Source organism: Sturnira hondurensis, unplaced genomic scaffold (genome assembly GCF_014824575.4).
Source record: "Sturnira hondurensis isolate 20B ecotype Veracruz unplaced genomic scaffold, ASM1482457v3 Scaffold0015596, whole genome shotgun sequence".
NCBI lineage: Eukaryota > Metazoa > Chordata > Mammalia > Chiroptera > Phyllostomidae > Sturnira > Sturnira hondurensis.
The window spans coordinates 25,257,833-25,275,941 of NW_028088227.1; the positions used below are offsets into that span (position 1 = coordinate 25,257,833).

General features: G+C 59.7%; 1 protein-coding gene across 7 annotated transcripts in view; it reads left to right on the forward strand.

Annotated features, from left to right (window-relative positions):
- EVA1C (eva-1 homolog C) overlaps positions 1-4,497 on the forward strand; it is a 47,382-nt gene extending 42,885 nt beyond the window's left edge. For 5 of the 7 annotated variants that reach the window (XM_037065272.1, XM_037065268.1, XM_037065267.1 and 2 more), the window contains one exon: positions 3,526-3,913. In XM_037065272.1, the coding sequence (XP_036921167.1) occupies positions 3,526-3,817 (292 nt within the window). In that variant the 3' untranslated portion in view covers positions 3,818-3,913. Of the gene's footprint in view, positions 1-3,525 lie in introns of all 7 variants that reach the window. The other 2 variants (XM_037065269.1, XM_037065271.1) reach the window with 1 other exon arrangement.
- The last annotated feature ends 13,612 nt before the right edge of the window (positions 4,498-18,109 follow it).

Consider the following 18,109-nt stretch of genomic DNA (forward strand, 5'->3'; position numbering starts at 1 on the left):
ACCCCCGGGGCCTTTGTGAAGCCCACACTGACAGGATGCACTGCGGTGGCAGCGTCACAGCGTCCCAGAGCCAGGCCGTTTGAGGACGCCGTCTGGTGCAGACGAAGGTGTGCAGAGACGTCACAACACAGATGCAGGAGCCTCCCCTTCCGCCCCGCCCCTCCTGAGGTGGCCGCTCTCAGTGAGACCACGCCTCCTCCCCACGCACTCTCCCACGCCCACCTCCTGGACGTTGCCCAGTAACTGCTGGAGTTAAGACCTGGGTTCTTCCCGGATGTGGACTCGGAAAAGGGGTCACAACAGCTGGGAGTGGTCCAACGGCTTCTAAAACCGTGCCATTGGTGTAAAGGCTGGTGCTCTTGTGGGAGCCAGGGCCTGAGCTCCGGGCCCGGCCACAGGGTGGCTTAGGACCACGGGAGGCTGGGCCTGCCCACCTGTGTTGTCCCCTCTGATAGCTGGTGACTCTGTGATGGCAGCCAGGTGCCTAGAAGCCTCATTCCAAAGGGCTGGCCCAGGGTCCCCCTTGGGCCCTGGGCCACTGGATCTCAGAGGGCTCAGCCTGGATGGGCCAGAGGGTGACTGTTCGGCCGCAGCCACACCTGATCCAAGAGGCACCAGGGATCCCATGAGTGAGCTGCTCTCCTCCCAATAGAATCCAGACACTTACCTCCCAGGAGAAGAGGGAGAGAGGATGGCAGGCAACTCATGTTACAGGGTGCTATCCATAGGGCACCCCTACCCTGAGTGATTGAGCCCCTGGCCCCCCTTCACACACTCCAGGGCACCTTGTGGGCCTTTTTGGGCCCCGGGCCCTAGGGATCTGTTGGCCTCTCTCTTGACACCGGCATCCTATGGTGAGAAAGGACGGACATGCTCTGCGATTCATCCACGATTCACAGTCTAAGGCGCTACCAGACGAGGAGGCCCGACCCAGCCTGGGGTGGAGCGACACAGAAGGCTGGATGAGGAGGGAGGAAAGAACGTCCCAGGCAGACACCAGCATGTGCGGAAGCCCCAAGGCCCAAAGCCTCTGGCCCCTGTGGAGAGTGGGGAGGGGCCAGTGCAGAGGGAGGGAGAGCAGGGGGTCCAGCGGGTGGACCCTGGGGAGGGGGTGGGGCCAGGCGGCAGGACAGTGAGGGGAGCTGGCTGCGCTTTTAAAGAGCACAGGGGAGGGAGGTGGCAGTGTGTGGGGGGGTAGCGCTGGGGGTCATGGAGGACAGGTGGCATCGCACCAGCTTTTCAGAAAATTCCCGAATCAGCAGCGGCCCCTGACAGCTGCTCCCCAGGAGACAGGCAGTCACAGCAGGCGGGTTCGCAGGCCGTCGCTGTCAGCAGCACAGAACACACCCATCTTACATGTGCGAGAAAGGGCACCGAGACCCAGCAGAGGAGAGCGTGAGCACGCGGCCTGAGCGGTGTTTTAGGAAGAGGGAAGACGGCCGTCTGAAGAGAGGCGCGGGGGTGAGGGGACTTGGGATCAGGGAGATGCAGGTCAAGGCCACATAGTAAGACACCGTCCTGTCCTGTGACTCCAAAGGAAGGTCAGGTCCCCCAAGCCGGGTGTCGGGGAGAGGAGGGGTCGCAGCCCCTCACACGTACCAGCCGCTTTGGAAGCCGCTGGGGCCGTTCCCTAGAATTCACCACCTGACAACTTCATCCGAGTGCCCCCCGGGCTGGTTCCCGAGAGAAATGCTTGCTCAGGTGCACCAGGGGCACTTTGCAAGAAAGGGCGGCTGCAGAGCCCACGAGACAGAAACTGGGCACCAGCTCAGATGCCCCGGCAGAGGCGAGGGAATTGAACACACTGCAGTCAAGACGAGCAGCCCCCAACCTTTTACGTCCGGGTTCTAGCCGGCCACAGACAGGTACTGGCGTGTGGCCCTGGGGGCTGGGGACCCCTGGCCAAGACGATGAAGGAGAACACAGCAGTGCCACATTAAGTGAAAACCAACCACCACCACCGCAAGGGGTTAGAGACACATAGTGATGCAATGAACTAGATTCAAAGGTGAGCAGGGTGGTAATGACCATGGATGGATTCAGGGGGTTGTTACCTTGGTGCAGAGGCCCTGCTCAGGGAGGAGGAGAGGCCCAGGCTGGATGCGGGTGTGGTCAGGCCCTCACTCCCAGGCCTTTCACAGACGATCCATGTCTCCCTGTGACCAAATCTCCAGACAGGAGGGGAGAATCTGCTGTGGTGAACAGCGCAGTGGGCGCCGCATTTGGGCCAAGCCTCCGGCGTCCTGAGGAGGGCGAACAGACGGTGGGGGCCGGCGTGGCCACTTGAGCCACGAATGAGGAAGCTGAGTGGGGAGGTTCTGAGTTTCAGGAAGATTCCGTGTCCCACGCAGGTCCTTTGTGTTGGGCCGCAGCCACTGGACCTTGGACTGGGCAGGAAAGCCGATGGCCCTCCGGCACTCAGACTGTGGCCTGGATCTCCGGGGCCTTTGCCATCCAGGGGGAGTGGAACAGGTCCACGCAGCTGCACTGAGCGGAGCAAACGTCGGTGTCCCAGACGCAGGGCCACCGGCAGCTCCCAGCTCCGGGCCTGGCTCCCCCTGAGGCCAGCTGACCTCCAGGCGGCTTCCTGCCTGGGCTGCAGCTTCGACCTGTGCACCTGGGCCAGCTAACCACGCCCGTGGCCCACGCGTCCTGACGCGTGATCAGAACACAGAGCACCTGTCCTCGCTCTCCACCACAGCCTCCGGGCTGAGTCGCTGCAGCGCGGAGTGCAGGGCCCCCAGTGCCCACACGCTCCCAATGCCCCTCCCAGGGAACCTCGGCTGGCTCCTGACCGGTGTTGGGGGGTTCGCTGCGTCGCTGCTTCCCAAGGTGGGGGTGCTGACACCACAGGGGGGCACGCAGCTGAGAAACGGGGAGAGCCACAGTCCTCTCCGCACGAGGTTAATGGAAGGCTCAGACCACGAGAGGATTCAGACTAGGGTGCGTGGCAAAAATTAGCGTTATTTCTATTTGCTGTGTCCTCATTTGGATGGAAAAGAAACACCAGAACTTTTATTTATATTTACTGTTTAACCCAGAAGAAATGAAGCTCTGCTTGCATCTACTTAACCTTGGTGCTTACATCCACATTTAAATTTTACATTTATATTGATTTTTCGTAGTTTACTACTACAAATAGTTGACAGTTTACTGAGCATTTTCTCTGTGTGGCTGGGTGTTGTGATTGCTTTTTGGGAAGGAATCCCTTCCCTGTGAGAAGAGGGAGCCCTTAGCCCCATTTCACGGAGGAGGAGACTGTGTGGCGGAGAGGTCATGTGACTCGCTGGAAGTCGCACAGCGAGGAGTGGCGACCTGAGTCTGAACTCAGGGGTCCGCCCTCCACGTCCCTCTGCTCTGTGTCCTTCGTATGCACACACACAGACACACACACGCACACACACACGCACACACACGCACGGACTGACCACACACGCTGCACGGCTTTTCTCATCAGTGGGGTCCGGGTGGGCGCGGTGGGGGTGGTCCCCGGCCGCTGACTGACCTGTCCTCTCGCCCCCGCAGCCCACCCCGAGAGAGCCGCCCTGCTGTTCGTGTCCAGCGTCTGCATCGGCCTGGCCCTCGCGCTGTGCGCCTTGGTCCTCAGGGTGCCCTGCGCCAAGGACTGGCGGGAGCTGCAGCTGGCGCGGGAGCGCCTGGTGCCGGGCGGCGACGAGGCCTCGGAGGACAGCGAGGACGCAGACCGCGAGCAGGACTCTTCCGACTCGGATTTCCCCGGGGTGCTGCCGGGGTTGGGCAGGACTCCACACCCCGCCTCCGCGTCCGTCGAGGCGGCGGAGCTGGCGGAGAGGATTGAGCGCCGGGAACAGATTCTGCAGGAAATCTGGATGAACAGCGGCTTGGACGCGTCGCTGCCTCGGAACGCGGGGGCCTTCTGCTGAGCACGGGACGCGCCCGGCGGCCTTGCCCCTCGCAGCGCGGGGGCGCCCCGGTGCCCCCGGTTCTGCCTCACCTGTACCTTCTGTGAAGGAGCCTTTGTCGTCGTCGACACCTGTCGAAGCCAGAAAGGGGCCTTTCAAACGGTTTACAGCACATTTCCAAACGAACTCTGCGGGAGGGCGGCGCTGTCGGCTGCGTCCACTCCCGGTGGTGTCTGCACACCCACACACTCGCAGTTCGCGCCCCGGGCGCTGCCTCACCGGCTCGCAGGAGTTCCTCCCCGCACAGCCTTCCCAGACAGGGCCTGCCTCCCACTCCACCGAGGCGCAGGCAGGGAGTCCCCACATCCCCGCGGTGAAACCGCAACGGCCTGGGGTGCAGGCGCGCTGCCCTGCTGCAGGGCCACCTGGTGGGCGGTCCTCCCGACGCTGGGCGCGGGGCAGCCACAGGCTTCTTGGATGGAGAGAAGACACGGATTTCAGGGGTCTGCGTGGGCCGTGGCCCCTCTACTCTGCCCGGGCCTCAAAGGCAGCCCCAGCGCATCAGGAATGAAGGGACCTGACTGTGTCCCAATAAAACTTTATTTATACACATTGACTTCTGAATTCATTTCACACGCGTGTTATTCCTCTTTCAGCCTCAAATACTTCCTGTCCTGCCCTTTACAGAGAAAGTCTGCCGACTCCTACTTTGGAGGTCACAACCGCGGGGCTTCCGGAGGGAAAAGGGGTCGTTGACCGGGTTCTGGAGCAGTTCTGTGCATGTGGGGCTGGCGGAGTTACCCCCTGGTCGTCGCAGACATGGGGTCCTGCCCCATAGAGGGGGGTGGGAGCGGGAGAGGGGAGCAGGAGCAAAAGGAGTTGAGGTGACAAACCTGAGGCTCCTGGTGGGACAGCCAGCTCCCTCCCCCCGCCTCCCCGCTGTGGACAGCAGGCCTATGGCTGGGGGCTCAGAGGGTCGCGTCCTGTGCCCGGTCGGACAGCTCCCCCAGCCTGATCGTCCTTGTCACCAGGTCCACCCGTACACAGGGGTGTGTGGATGAGGAGGGGAGGCTGGTGGGTCAGGTACTGGGCCCCGGTCACAGGAAGGGAAGAACCAGCCACCTCCTCCAGGACCGAGTGAGGAGGGAGATGGAGAAGGGGTTCCTCTCTGAGCCCCCAGGGCTGGGGGGGGAGGCAGAGGAGGCCAGGTGTGGGGTTGGACTCTTGTATCTCAGCAGCAGGCCCAGATGCCTGGACTGGGCAGTGGGGGGGGGGGGGTGCTACAGTTTTGTGGGCGGTATTCAGTTTGTCTGAGCTCGCGGGAGCTGCTGTGACAGAATCCTGTGCACTTGGTGCTTGTAAATCTCCGGTTCTGGAGGCGGGAAGTCCAGCTCCAGGGGCTGGGAAGTTTAGCGTCTGGTGGGGCCTGGTGTCCGTGTTCGCCTGCAGCCATCGTCTTGCTGGAGTTGGGGGAGCTCAGGGGTGGGGGTTTCTCTGGTAAGGGGGCTAATCCCGTCCGTGGGGGCAGCAGTTCATGACCTGCTCACCTCTCGAAGGACCCACGGGCCACTGCCATCACTTTGGCACCAGGACTCCACCGGCCTCGCCCGGGAGGGAGAGCTCCTGCCAGGGTTGGAGGACGGGCTGCAGATCGAGCTTGGGTTCTGCCCAGGGCACGGCCCCCGGCACCAGGCTTCCCTGGGTGGCAGACACCCTGCTGCTTCTGCACGTGGGTCCTGGGAGCCCTGTGCTGAGAGGCCAGCCCTCTGGGGGGAGGCTCGCCCACATCAGCCCCTCAGTGACTTGCTGTGCACCAACGTGAGCCCCTTTGGGGCTGCGACTGCCCCACAGATGCCAGGCTTTGCTCCCTTCTCGAACAGAGAGAAGCAGGTCCAGGGACCAGCAGGCCACGCCTGCTTGTCTGTGTGACACCCTCTCGGGGACCCTCAGGCCACACGGGCTTGCTCTTTGTGAGTCCACTCACAAAGTCTTCCACAAGTGCTGCGAATGCACTTTTTCTTCCTTATGGTTTTCTTTGTTGTTGCTCTTTTTCAGTCCTCGCTCAAGAACACTTTTTTCCATTGCTGTGAGAGAGAGAGAGAAACATCGGTCAGCTGCCTCCTATATGCCCCCTGACCAGGGTTTGAACCCACAACCCTCTGGTCTGTGGGACGGTGGTCCGACCCACTGAGCGACACGGCCAGGACCCTTATGATTTCCTTAGTACCATTTCTCCTTCTCGGGCTTACTTCGTTGTGAAAAACACGGTATGTGACACCGATAACATATGAAACGTGTGGTTCCAGTGCTCGTGCCCGCCAGTAAGGCTTCCCGTCAACGGTGGCCTGTCGGTTGCTAAGCTGTTGGGGAGTGAAAAGTTATAGGTAGATTTTTAACAGTATGAGAGGCCAGTGCCCCTAGTCCCCGTGCAGCCCCAGGGTCAGCGGTAACACAGCGCAGAGGCCGGCTCCCCCACCTCCTGGGTCACATTTCCAGCGCTCAGCACCCCCTGCCATCGGTGCCTGCCTCGGGCAGCTGCCCCACTGGGCGGTGCTGAGCCAGTGTGTGGAATCTGCCTCGGAGACATGGGCCCCCCACCGTGATGAAGTGGAGGGTGGTCTCCCTGGGCCTCACCCACCCAGGTGCAGTCAGACAGGCAGCCCCAGGACCACCTGCCCCTCTGCGGCTCACCTCCTGGTGGTGGCCCCACGTGTCCCCGGTCTCCAAGGCCCGAGGTCAGTCCTCCTGCAGTGTGTGGGTGCACGTGCCCCAGAGCGGCAACCTCCCCTTCGAGAGGGAACTCGGGGGCTCAGCCTGCCCCCCCTGTCCTAGGCGGGGCCTGGCCTCTCACCTCTGCCTCTGACTCCTGCAATAGATGTTAGCTTGCTGAGCTCCACCCAGTGAGTCTTAATATCTTAGAAATAACCAAATTACAGGTACGTTCTGTTGGAGAAGTAGAAATCGTGCTCCCACGGCTCACGACTCCCGTGGATGCTTCAAGATGCGATCAGCGTGGGCAAAGCAGATGTCTGTCTGTCAAGGGCCCGACCATTTCTTTCTAGCAGAGCACTTCTTCGGAAGGTTCCGGATTTTCGCTTGACGATTACTCAGCCTGACTGCATTTTTTTTTGGATGGAGCCAGCAGGAAACCCGCTGGGAGTCCACCTCGAGGTGGAAATATGCCTTCCTGCCGCGGCCGGCTGCCCACGGGATTGTGAGCTTGGGCGGCGGGGCTCGTGGACAAAGAGAGGAAAGCTGGTCACTTCCGATGGGGACATGTTTTAACTCCTGGCACTTTCTCCGTTCCAATGCGTGACTCCATGGATGCAGTCCTTCTGAGAGAAGAAAAATAGGTCTTGTCATTTCCTCTTGTTTCCTAGGCCAAGTCCAGCCCGGCACAGACTGGGGCGGGAGGGAGGGACTCCCGGTGACTGGACGCCAGGCTGACCTGGAAAACGCCTGCTCCAAGTCCGAGGAAGGGAGGGGCGGCACCCAGAGGCCAGTGTCAAAGCATGACGTGGTCTCCCTTAACGGAGAGAAAGGACAATGGTCCCTGCTTGCTACAGTGAGACAGCAGAAGCATGTGTTACTAACCTACAAAGAATTTGCCAACCCAGGGAGTTGCCTCTCGGCTGGGAGCTGCTGGACTTCCTTCCTGAGACCCTGACCTTGGCCTGCAAAGCCACGGGTGCTGGGACAGCGGGGCCCAGGGACGGTGCAGCGCGGGCAGTCTGCAGATGCAGACCCGAGGGCCACCAAGCAGGGTTTTCTGTTGAGTGGGTCAAGCCCACATCACTCCGTTCGTGCACAAGAGCAACTTTCTCCTTGAGGACATCTGGGGAGAAACCCCGGCTGTCCTGGAAAATAGCAGTGGAGACGTCTGTGTAGTGCTTCTGACCGTGGTAGAACAACCCAGTCCTGCTGTTCAGTGGGACGCGGCCACAGCAGACTGGTACGTGGGCGATGGCACCGCTCGTGCAGCAGGCACCGCTAGTTTCGGCTTGGACATTTGCCCCCAACACTCGCAGGCCTGTGCAGTGGGGTCTCAGAGACCACGCGACCTACGCATCCAGCCAAATACAAACTTCAAGTATGTTCTTTCCTATCGAAACCAATGCGCCTTGATAACGACCTTGAAGACCAGGTTCAAACTTAAAACCCTCAGGCTCTGCAGGGTCTGGGGCCAGGACGTGGCTGCGTGGAGACAGCAGCTTCAGCCCCGGGCTCGGGCCCACCTCTTGCTCCTCGCCTGCCTCTGTCCCCTTGTGTGAGGGGCCCAGCTTCTGCATGTGTGTGGGGGACGACACGGACCAAGTGCCCATGCCCACCCCCGAACCCCCAAACAGCTCCTACCCCTTCGACATAGTGCAGGGCCAGGGACATGCCTGCCAGCCTTAGGGACAGACGCCGGGAGGTGGCCGGGTGGGCCCGGGTCTTGGTCGTGTGCTGGACAGCTGAGTGATTGCCTTCCTGGCCGGTGTCAGGATGTTTTTAAATGTTTGTCTTCACGAGCCCATCGCTCATACTTTCTCCGAGGATGGGGGTACGTGGGGCAGAGCTGGATCTGGGCCTCCAGCAGACACTTCCCCAGCTGCTCCCCCAAATGCCCAGCTTCCTCCTCCCTCACTGGCCGCCTGTGAACCTGGGCTGCTGCCCTCTGCCCGCAGCCCCCCATCTGAAGGATGGAGGCAATAATGGCACACGGCTCTCAGGGCCGTGGGGAGGGGTCCCGGGGAGACAGAGGGAAGTGGGTCGGAACGAGAGGAGGAGAGAATTAGGGAAAAGGTTTTACGTGGGAGCTTTCTCGCCCACAGAAGGAACGCAGAGGGGGTTCGGGGCTGAGACATTTGAAAGACTCCTCTTCCTTGCAGTTGTCCTGGATGTCCTGCCCCTGGGAGCCGGGACGTCCCCTTCTCCACTGCCACACACCTTCCCAGCAGCCCCAGAGGCCCTGTAGGGTCACCACTTCTCCCTGAGCTTTCTAGATTCCCCTTTGAATGCTGACGCTGTCTTCCCTCTGCCCCCCCCAAGGTGAAGGTCGGCCACTTCGTGGGGCACGGGGTTCAGAGAATACGCCCTGTCCCTCGCCCTCGGGGAGCCCACACACGCCGGGTTGGCAGACACAAGCAAGGGAAGGGTTCGGAAAGCCCGTGGTGGGAAAGTGCCTTTGTCACGGCTCAGTCCTCGTGGGGCACCGGCTTGGCGCCCCCAGCGGTGCTGCACTCGGGGCCGGGCCTTTCCGTGTGGGGTTTTACGGTCGCTCCTTCAGTGTTTTACTTGTTCCGGGTCCTTTCGCATTTTTTCGTCAGGTTCAGTAGTGTGTGGGTCTTTGAGGAATTTGTTCATTGCATCTAAGTGACCTAATCCGTTAGCATATAATTAATTGTCTGTGGTCTTCTCTTACAACTTCTAAAATTCCCTCACGAGGAGCAGTAATGTCCCCTTTCACTCCGGCTGCAGGAAATTGAGTCCGACAGACAACATCCCACGCACACTTGAGAGAACGTGTGTTCTGCTGTGTGGGGTGACGTGTGCAACAGGCGTGTGTTAAGTCTGGTTGGTCCACTGTGTTTTCCACGCCTTCCCAAGACACGTGGGTTTTGCCTGGTCATGCTCTGCGCAGGTGGGGGGGAGGGTGGCCGTGCCGACCGTCATTGTTGCCTTTCAGTGTGGGTGTCTGTCTCTCCCCTCAGCTCTGTCTCATTCTGCTCCCTGTCCTTTGAGACCCTGTGTTGGGTGCGTATGTGGGGTCATTGTTCTACCTTTCTGCCCGACCGCTCCTTCTATTTCTATAAACTTCCCCCCTTTCTCTCCAGGAGCAGTTTCCGTGCCGAAGGTGACTCTGTCGGACATCAGCACGGTGACAGCCCACAGCCCCGCCTGCGGTTGTCACAGTTTGTCCCTTCACCTTTCACTTTCCACCTACTTGTGTCTTTGAGGGCACAGCGCGTCCCCGTTCACCGCACACGGCCAGGTCCTCGGTTTCTGTCCGGCCTGTCTGCCTCCGCCTTTGGCGGAGCCGGTCTGTCCTCAGTCTCACTGTCCCTGGTGCTGGACGCGCACCTGCTGTGTTGCCTTCCAGCCCCCAGACCACTCGCGGTGACTTTGTTTTCCATTTCTTCTCTGCCTCCTTCGGTCCTGAGTGGGGGTTTCCTGGGGTGCGGCTTCCATGGCTTTAACAAACGGAGCCGTGGTTTCTGAGGGCGTTGCCCTGCGTGTGCGTCTGGCTCCCCTGTAGTTCACGCCTTCACCAGTCAGAGCCCGCTTCCCGCCCCCCTTCCTCCGAGGTGCCGTGGTCTGCGGTCGCCCATGTGATTAACTACAAACCCACTGCACCCTGCGGGAGTCACAACTTCACATGCTGTCATGTCTGTGACAGAAGCCCACAGAAGCAGCCCAGATATATTCATCTCGTCTTTAAACATTGATTCTCATCTTGGGCTTTATTTCTTCTTAGGGGCCCAAGCTGCGGTCTTCCTTCCTGCAGTATAACTTCATTCCCACCCGTACCCTTTGTGTTTCCGCAGTGAAAACATTGCATGTACGTGTGCTGCAAGCCCAGGTGGTGAATTAATTATAGGGGGTGTGGAAGGCTGCCCAGGGCAAGCCTGGTTGGCCCTGGGCAGTGAAGGGGAGGCTGGCTGGGGACAGAGACGGGCAGGGTCCTGGTGGCCCCTCAACACTGCTGCTCACTGCCACTTGGAGTGGCGTCTACGGTGGGCCCTTTCTGTCCTCTGCAGCCTCTGCCCACACTCACCAAGCTCCTTACCAACGCTGTCGCCGGGCACCCAAAGCTACACCCCCAGGTCAGCACGTCCTCCCAAGCCTGAGAGAGTGGAGGAGAAAAAGGGGCAGGAGCAAAATGTGAGCTTCAGGATGGGCCATAGGGTCTGGAGTTTTGGGGGGCATGAAGGGGAGCCCCCTTCAGGTGGCGTTGGCTCCTCCTGGCCACATCTACCTGGTCTGTGGTCTCTCGGGCCACCTGCTGATGTGCACGTCCCTGGGACTGACATGGGGGCAGGAGCTTACACTTGGAAGAGGGCCTCAGGGGAGGACACTGAAGGCCAGCCACAGGGTGACAGCTGGTGGCAGTCAGCATTCACCTGCTCCAGCTCCGTGCTGGGAACGGGTCCCACAGAGGCACCCGGAGCTCCTGCAGATGGGCCGGATGGGGGTGGGCACGGTGCAGGCTACTTACGCTGAATCCCAGCTTCACCTGCTCACATCTCTCTGGGATGCACGTGCTCACTCACACCTGCACACGCCCACGCACACACATGCACAGGCATGTACACACCATGACAGTTCTCTCCAGCACAGAGGCCCCGTGCCAGGACGTGAGCCGGCACCGGGGATGTGGACACAAAAACAGCCATGTCCTCATCCTCCAGAGGTTTCCAATGTGGTGCACAGCCCGCGCTTGTCCGTGGCTGCCCGTGGCTGCCCGTGGCCCATTCGGGGTTCTCTAACCCCTAGGGCCGGGAGCCGAAGCCCTGGCCTCCATTCTCCACTTTATCAGTGCTGGAGGCAGCAGGTGGCTCCCTGCTGATGGAGAGCCGGGCTGGCCCATCAGGAGCCATTTCTCCATCTCTCTAGAGCCCCACCCAGGGCACCTGGTGAGACTCTTAGTGTAATGCTCTCTGAAGCTGAATCGACAGGACATTGGGTCACCTGGGCTGGTTGAATGGGGATTTGGGGACACTTACTGCATCCACAGTGATCTTGGCTAGGGTGGGCTGCCATCCATCCTTGTATGCTGGGCATATAGGACCCTCAGTGCCCAAACCAGCGTGTGGTCGCGGGCAGTGGGACGGGCGGTCGCCCTGACCTTCGCCTCCCTGGCTGCACCCGAGGCACCAGGGGAGGAGGGTGGGGTCCCAGGAACCAGGCCTCCCTCTCATCTTCCTTAAAGCCGCGTCTCTGGACATACGATAGCATCTGCTCCTTTTCCTTGTATAAGACATGCTGAAAAACGGCCATTCATCTCTAAATCCTTCTTTTCAGTCACTTCTAATATTCTTCTAAAAAGAGAGACAGAGGGCGCCCGGCCGAACACTTCACAGACTTGGCCCAAACCCAGAGGGGAATATTGGTTTCAGCGGAGTTCACTTGGGGTCCCGAAAGTCAAGTGGGCGAACAGAAAACACGCCTCTCCAGCCTCGACTCATGCCCTTGGATGTCGGAGCTGGGACACGTCAGGTGACACCTCCCGTGCCCCCTGGAATGTGGCCACGGGAGGAAAGAGAGCACACCCGGGCTCATGGGACAGCCCCTGGGTGCGGGGTGCAGGGTGTGGGGGCACCTGGGCAGAGCTGAGAGGGTTCTGTGGTTGGCCCCGCCCCGTGTGGTCCCGTCTCGTTCCCTGCGGCTCTTCCCTCTGGTGGGGGAAGGGGGCCCCGGTCACATTCCCCTTCATAGCACAGCGGTCCCGTGCGCCCTGACTGGGGCAGGAGGGTGTGTCTGGCTCTCACACAAGGTGCCTTGGGGGCGGGGTGGAGAATCCATCAGCACCTCCAAATTCCAGCCACATCTGACACTGTCCGAGTCCTCCGCTCCCCAGACGGCCCTGAGCTAGAGCCATGGGAGGGGGCGCTCTGCTCTCACTCGCCATGTGTTCATTTCCTTCCCTGACACATCGTCAGCTGTGGAAGGCCCAGCAGGACACATGTGTCTGTGCATGTGCATCTCCGTGTGTGCCCACATGTGCACACAGATGGGCTTGCAGCTGTGTGCCTGTGCATGGGTGTGCATGTACACATGTGCTTGTGTGTTGCACATACATCTATGTGCATATGTGCATGGCCGTGTGCTGTGTGGGCATGTGTGTGCAAGCATGGGCTGGCAGATGTGCACTAGTGTGCATGCGTATCCCCCAGTCCTGAAAACCTACTGTGATGTGGCCATCACCTGTGGCACTGTCCCCATGGCCAGGTGGTTGTGGACATTTGAGCAGACGCTGCCAGCAGGACGTCTGTAAGCGGGTGCTGGCTCCAGCTGATCTGGGTTCAAATCCTGCCCCTTGGTGGCTGCACGGCCTTGAGTGGCTCCTTTGGCCCCTTGTTCTACATTTTCTCTTCTNCATGTGTGTGCAAGCATGGGCTGGCAGATGTGCACTAGTGTGCATGTGTATCCCCCAGTCCTGAAAACCTACTGTGATGTGGCCATCACCTGCGGCACTGTCCCCATGGCCAGGTGGTTGTGGACATTTGAGCAGACGCTGCCAGCAGGACGTCTGTAAGCGGGTGCTGGCTCCAGCTGATCTGGGTTCAAATCCTGCCCCTTGGTGGCTGCACGGCCTTGAGTGGCTCCTTTGGCCCCTTGTTCTACATTTTCTCTTCTGGAGAATGCGGCCACAGCTGCACCACGGCGGGGGGCCGCTGCCAACACTCACCGTGGCCAGCAGTGCTCAGCGCTCGCCCAGGCCAGGTGTCAGGGCACCTGGGAACCTCACACAGTGCAGAGGGCACAGGGGGGCTGCCACAGTGGTCACTACTCCCAGGCCCTGGCACGTATGTACGCAGGTGTCTTTATTTCTCTCTCTGAACAAGTGGCTGCGTGGCCTCGCTTCCCCTGGGCCTCAGGGCGTCCTCCGCATGGCACACTGCACCTCCGTCACGTGGTGTGCAGTGACGCATTCCTGCGCCTCTTTCTGACGGGTGGTCCAGAGGTTTCCGACTGTGTGCTACCACGGTGTTCTCAGTGTTGCACACCGAATGGTGGCCCCGAAAGCATCGGGTCCAGATTCCTGGAGCTAGGACGTGTCACTTTATAAGGGGAGACGTGGTCATGCCAGGACCCCTGGGTGAGAAGATCTGGGTGCAGTTGCAAGTGTCCGTGGAGATGCAGGGGACAGGGGTGCAGGGAGCAAGGGAGGCCCCCAGAGGGGTGATGGAAGGTGGGGGGACACTGGATGCTGGCGGCCCCCAGGGCTGGAAGAGGCAGGAGGGAGTCTCCCCAGTGCCTCCCGAGGGAGCCCGGCCCGCCGGCCCCTTGGGTTAGGCCCAGGGATGCTAACTAGACTCTGGCCTCTGCGCCAGGTGGATGAACTTCTCCCGTTTAAGCCATGTCTGTGGGAACAACTTGCAGTGGCCACGGGATTCTGATACACTAGGTGTCCTCAAAACGCCAACCTGCCCACGTTGGGGACTGCGCCTGGGGGTCAGGGTGCTGCGGGGACCTGTGAGGTCAAAGGACATGGGTTAGTTCTATGGCAGCAGAGCCCATTCAGCCCTCGCCGCACCCCCCCTACTCAAGCGCCGGGACGCTTTGTATATGAAGCCGCAGGTGTGCGTGTCGGAGGGCCCTCGGGCAGAGTCGCTCGCCCGTGCCTGCGGCAAGTGTGGTGCTGGGTGTCCTTTGTCCTTTGCCGTGTGGACACAGTGCCCTTCGTGAGACGGGCCCCTTAGAGCTGGCCTTTGCTTTATTTTATTGATTTATCAAATGGGGATCAATTCATCAAATATCTTCACGGCATTTATGGAAATGACATAAGATATTTCTCTTTTGACCTATGAAAGCAGTATGTCACGTTAATGTTTCCTACGGTAGAAGCAGCCCCGCGTCCCTAAAATCCAGGTGCTCTTGGATACGCTATTTTTAAATGTGCTGTTGAGTGCAAAAATAATTGAACAAATCACCAACTGGGGGACCCTTCTTTTTAATTCAGTCGNGCCTGTGGTAAGTGTGGTGCTGGGTGTCCTTTGTCCTTTGCCGTGTGGACACAGTGCCCTTCGTGAGACAGGCCCCTCAGAGCTGGCCTTTGCTTTATTTTATTGATTTATCAAATGGGGATCAATTCATCAAATATCTTCACGGCATTTATGGAAATGACATAAGATATTTCTCTTTTGACCTATGAAAGCAGTATGTCACGTTAATGTTTCCTACGGTAGAAGCAGCCCCGCGTCCCTAAAATCCAGGTGCTCTTGGATACGCTATTTTTAAATGTGCTGTTGAGTGCAAAAATAATTGAACAAATCACCAACTGGGGGACCCTTCTTTTTAATTCAGTCGGGTAGCTCGGCCGGTCAAGTCGGTCTCGGGGGCACGTTTCTAGGGCGCCTCATCACGTGTCGCACCGTGTGCCGCCCGCCGCCCCAAGTCAAACCACCTCCCGCGACCATGTACTTGGCCCCTTTAGCCTTTATTACCCCTCCACCCACCCTCCTGGTCACCACCTCATGCCACCTCTCTGCGTCTGTGAACTTCCGTTCGATGTCCCACATGTGCGTGGAATCGTGTAGCACGATACTTACTCCCAAGGTCCGTCCATATCGTGGCAAATGGCAGCACTTCATCTTTTCTCATGGCTGATGGCGCCCACTGTGTATGTTATGCACCACGTCCCCTCTGTCCAGTCCTCTGCCGGAGGGCACGGTGGCTGTCTCCGCGTCTTGGCCACCGTGGATATGCTGCAGTGGACACAGTGGTGCGCGGGAGGGGAGACCCTAATAAACAGGTGCTCTCACACGTTCGAACTTCAGTCACCTTCCAAGCCCTCTGCACGGGCCGCAGTACACCTGCTGCGAATTTTCCCCACGGCTCAGAACAGTGTTTGGACTCGTCGATTCTGACACCTTTTGGTGCTTCCGCCGTGTTTCGTTGCACCTCTCCCACCTCAGCAAAACATTTCCCTTTGAGGACTTTTTCATCTGGAAACATAAAAAAAGTCTCTTGGGGAAAGATCGGGTGAGGAGAGAGGGTGGGGCGTGGGGATCATGCTGTTTTGGGTCAGAAACTGCTGAACACTCGGTGCAGTGTGGGCAGGTGCTCTCATAAATCACTCATCGTGAAATGGGCAAATGCATTGAAAGAGTGTTCAAAAAAATTCTCTGAAGCCAAACGCAGCCTCTCACAACAACGCCAGCTGGTACACTGATACAGGTAGGTTCCTAGAACACTCACCAGCGGGGGAAGCCTGCTCTACAAGGGGTCCACCCTGCAGAAGATAATTCTGGGGTATTTGGGTTCCCCCTCATGTATCTTCGCCAATCCATGTGTTGGAGGTTTCAGGCCGACGCCCAGGAGAAGGGGAGCTGGGCCGTGTGGCAGCTCCCGCCTGCCTTTTCTGAGGACGGCCCCCACTCTGTTTCCCGCAGAGGCGGCGCCAGTCTGCACTCCCCCACCCCGCAGGGAATGGGGGTCCCCTTGGCTCCACATCCCGTCCAGCCCCCATGACTGCCTGACTGGGGAATTCTTTAAACACGACTTGTTAACTTTAAAACTCGATCACAGCACAGAAATGGAAGACACCCTCTGACAACCAGGTTCGCCATGTGAACAGAGAGAATTCGTCGTGAGGCAGCTGTCCTCGCCGCGTGTCTGCAGATTGTTGGGGTGACGCTGTAGGAAAGTGAGGAGGGAGGAAGAAGCCCCAGAACTGTGTCTTTGTAGAGGACGGAACCCTGGGAACGAGGTCTGAGGTGGCCTTTGCCGGAGTCTGCATGGCTTGTCCACTAAAATGAGGGACAGATGCCAGGGGTGGGGGCAGTGAGTGAGGAGGATGGGGACTGTCTCTCTGCTGGGGCTTCTGTCCGCCCGGTGAGTTCGGGAGCAGCAGGGGATGGCTAGTTGGAGAGGGCAGGCATGCAGGGCGGTGTTGATGGGGGTCCAAAGACTGGGGGTTTTGGGGTTCCCTCCCCATGACCACCATTGTGGGGTTCTCTCTGCCATACCAGCTGGGGCTCTGCCAGGTGGATCACCCAATGAAGAGGGGCTGGGGGTGGCAGGCGCATGGGGTGGCTTCCTGGTGCCCGAGGTCTCTAAGGGGGTCCCAACATTGGGGGCAGTGAAGGGGCATTGAAAAGAACTGCACGAGGACCCCGGGGGGCTTCGAAGGGCCCGAGGCAGGGTTCTGAGGGTGTGGGAGGGAACCAGGCCTGGGAACAGGAGGCCCTGTCTCAGCCTGCTGCTGCCCGCACCGCCCCCCGTCACCCGGTCTTCCTCCTCTCCAGCTACCGAGACGTTCTCACAATGACGAGATCGAGTGACTGATGTGTGACCGGGCTGCATTGCACCCAAGGAAGCGCTCCGTTTCCCACAGCTTTGTGCAAACTTCCTGTCCCCGACACAGCCCAGAACGCATCTGGGTTCCCAGGCCGGGGGCCTTTCTTGAGATTCTAAACTTAGAATCTCTCAGTTCCCCAAATATGGGCTCTGACCCACGGCCTAGAGGCGAGCCTGCTGGTCACCAGTCAGTGCACCCCAGCCTCGGGCTGGCGTGACCCGACAGGGCGGTGCCTCTACAGGGAGTGCGGTCGGGCGCAGCAGCAGGCGCTGGCACCCCTGTGCGTCTGTCTCCGGGACAGAAGCGTCCCCTCCGCCTGGGCAGACGGACGGCTCACCCGAGGCCCCGAGCAGGGCACACCTTCCCGTGGCGCCTGAGATGCTGCATCGGTCAGACTGCAGATGGAAGCTCGCTCGCTAGAGGTCCACCTGTGACCTTCACTCCTACACTCACTCACCAACGGTGTGTGCAGCCCCGCAGCTACTAGACGTGTATCTCAGTGACTTCGATCACTTTCACTGCGGGAGGAAAAGTCAAGAGCAATGCTATCGGAAACTCACCAGTTCCCTGTAAATTCCCTCAAAATGCCAGGCGTGTGCAGGCCTGGAAACAGCTGGGTGAAAGGGTGGACATCTGTCCTGGTGAGCTGAGGGCGGTGAGCTGAGGGCAGGTGAGCTGAGCGCAGGTCTCTGAGTTAAACCCAGAGCAGCTCAGTTTGTGGGCTGTGATTTGCCACCGGTGCCCTGGTTTCCATCTCTGTCATGTCCCAATCATAGGTGACTTCGTGCTAACGCAGAAACCGGTAGCAGGAACGCCAAGTGCGCTGCGTGCTTTGCTCACCTACCGAGTGAGACACAGTTGCTCTGAGTCTGCAGTGACGAGGCTGGAACAGGGTCCCAGGATAACGCTGCTGCTGTGTCTGCCTGTCCAGGGTGGAGAGGGGAAAAGAGGGGTGTGGACATTATCACGCCATGGTCACCCCCACTCAGGCCCTCGTCTTGTTCCACATGCTGACTAGGAAGGGGCAGGACGAGGGCTCGGGCCGCCCATGCCCCTGCAGGCCTGGCCTGGCTCGGCGGACCCAGGGCACAGCGACCGCTCTGGAAGCACCAAGGAACAACCTGGAAACGTGGGTGGGACCTGGGTGGACATGCCAGGCGCACTCAGGACAGTCAGGGCGGCAGTAACCAGCTGCAGTTGGGACGGGGGGGGGGGGGGGGGG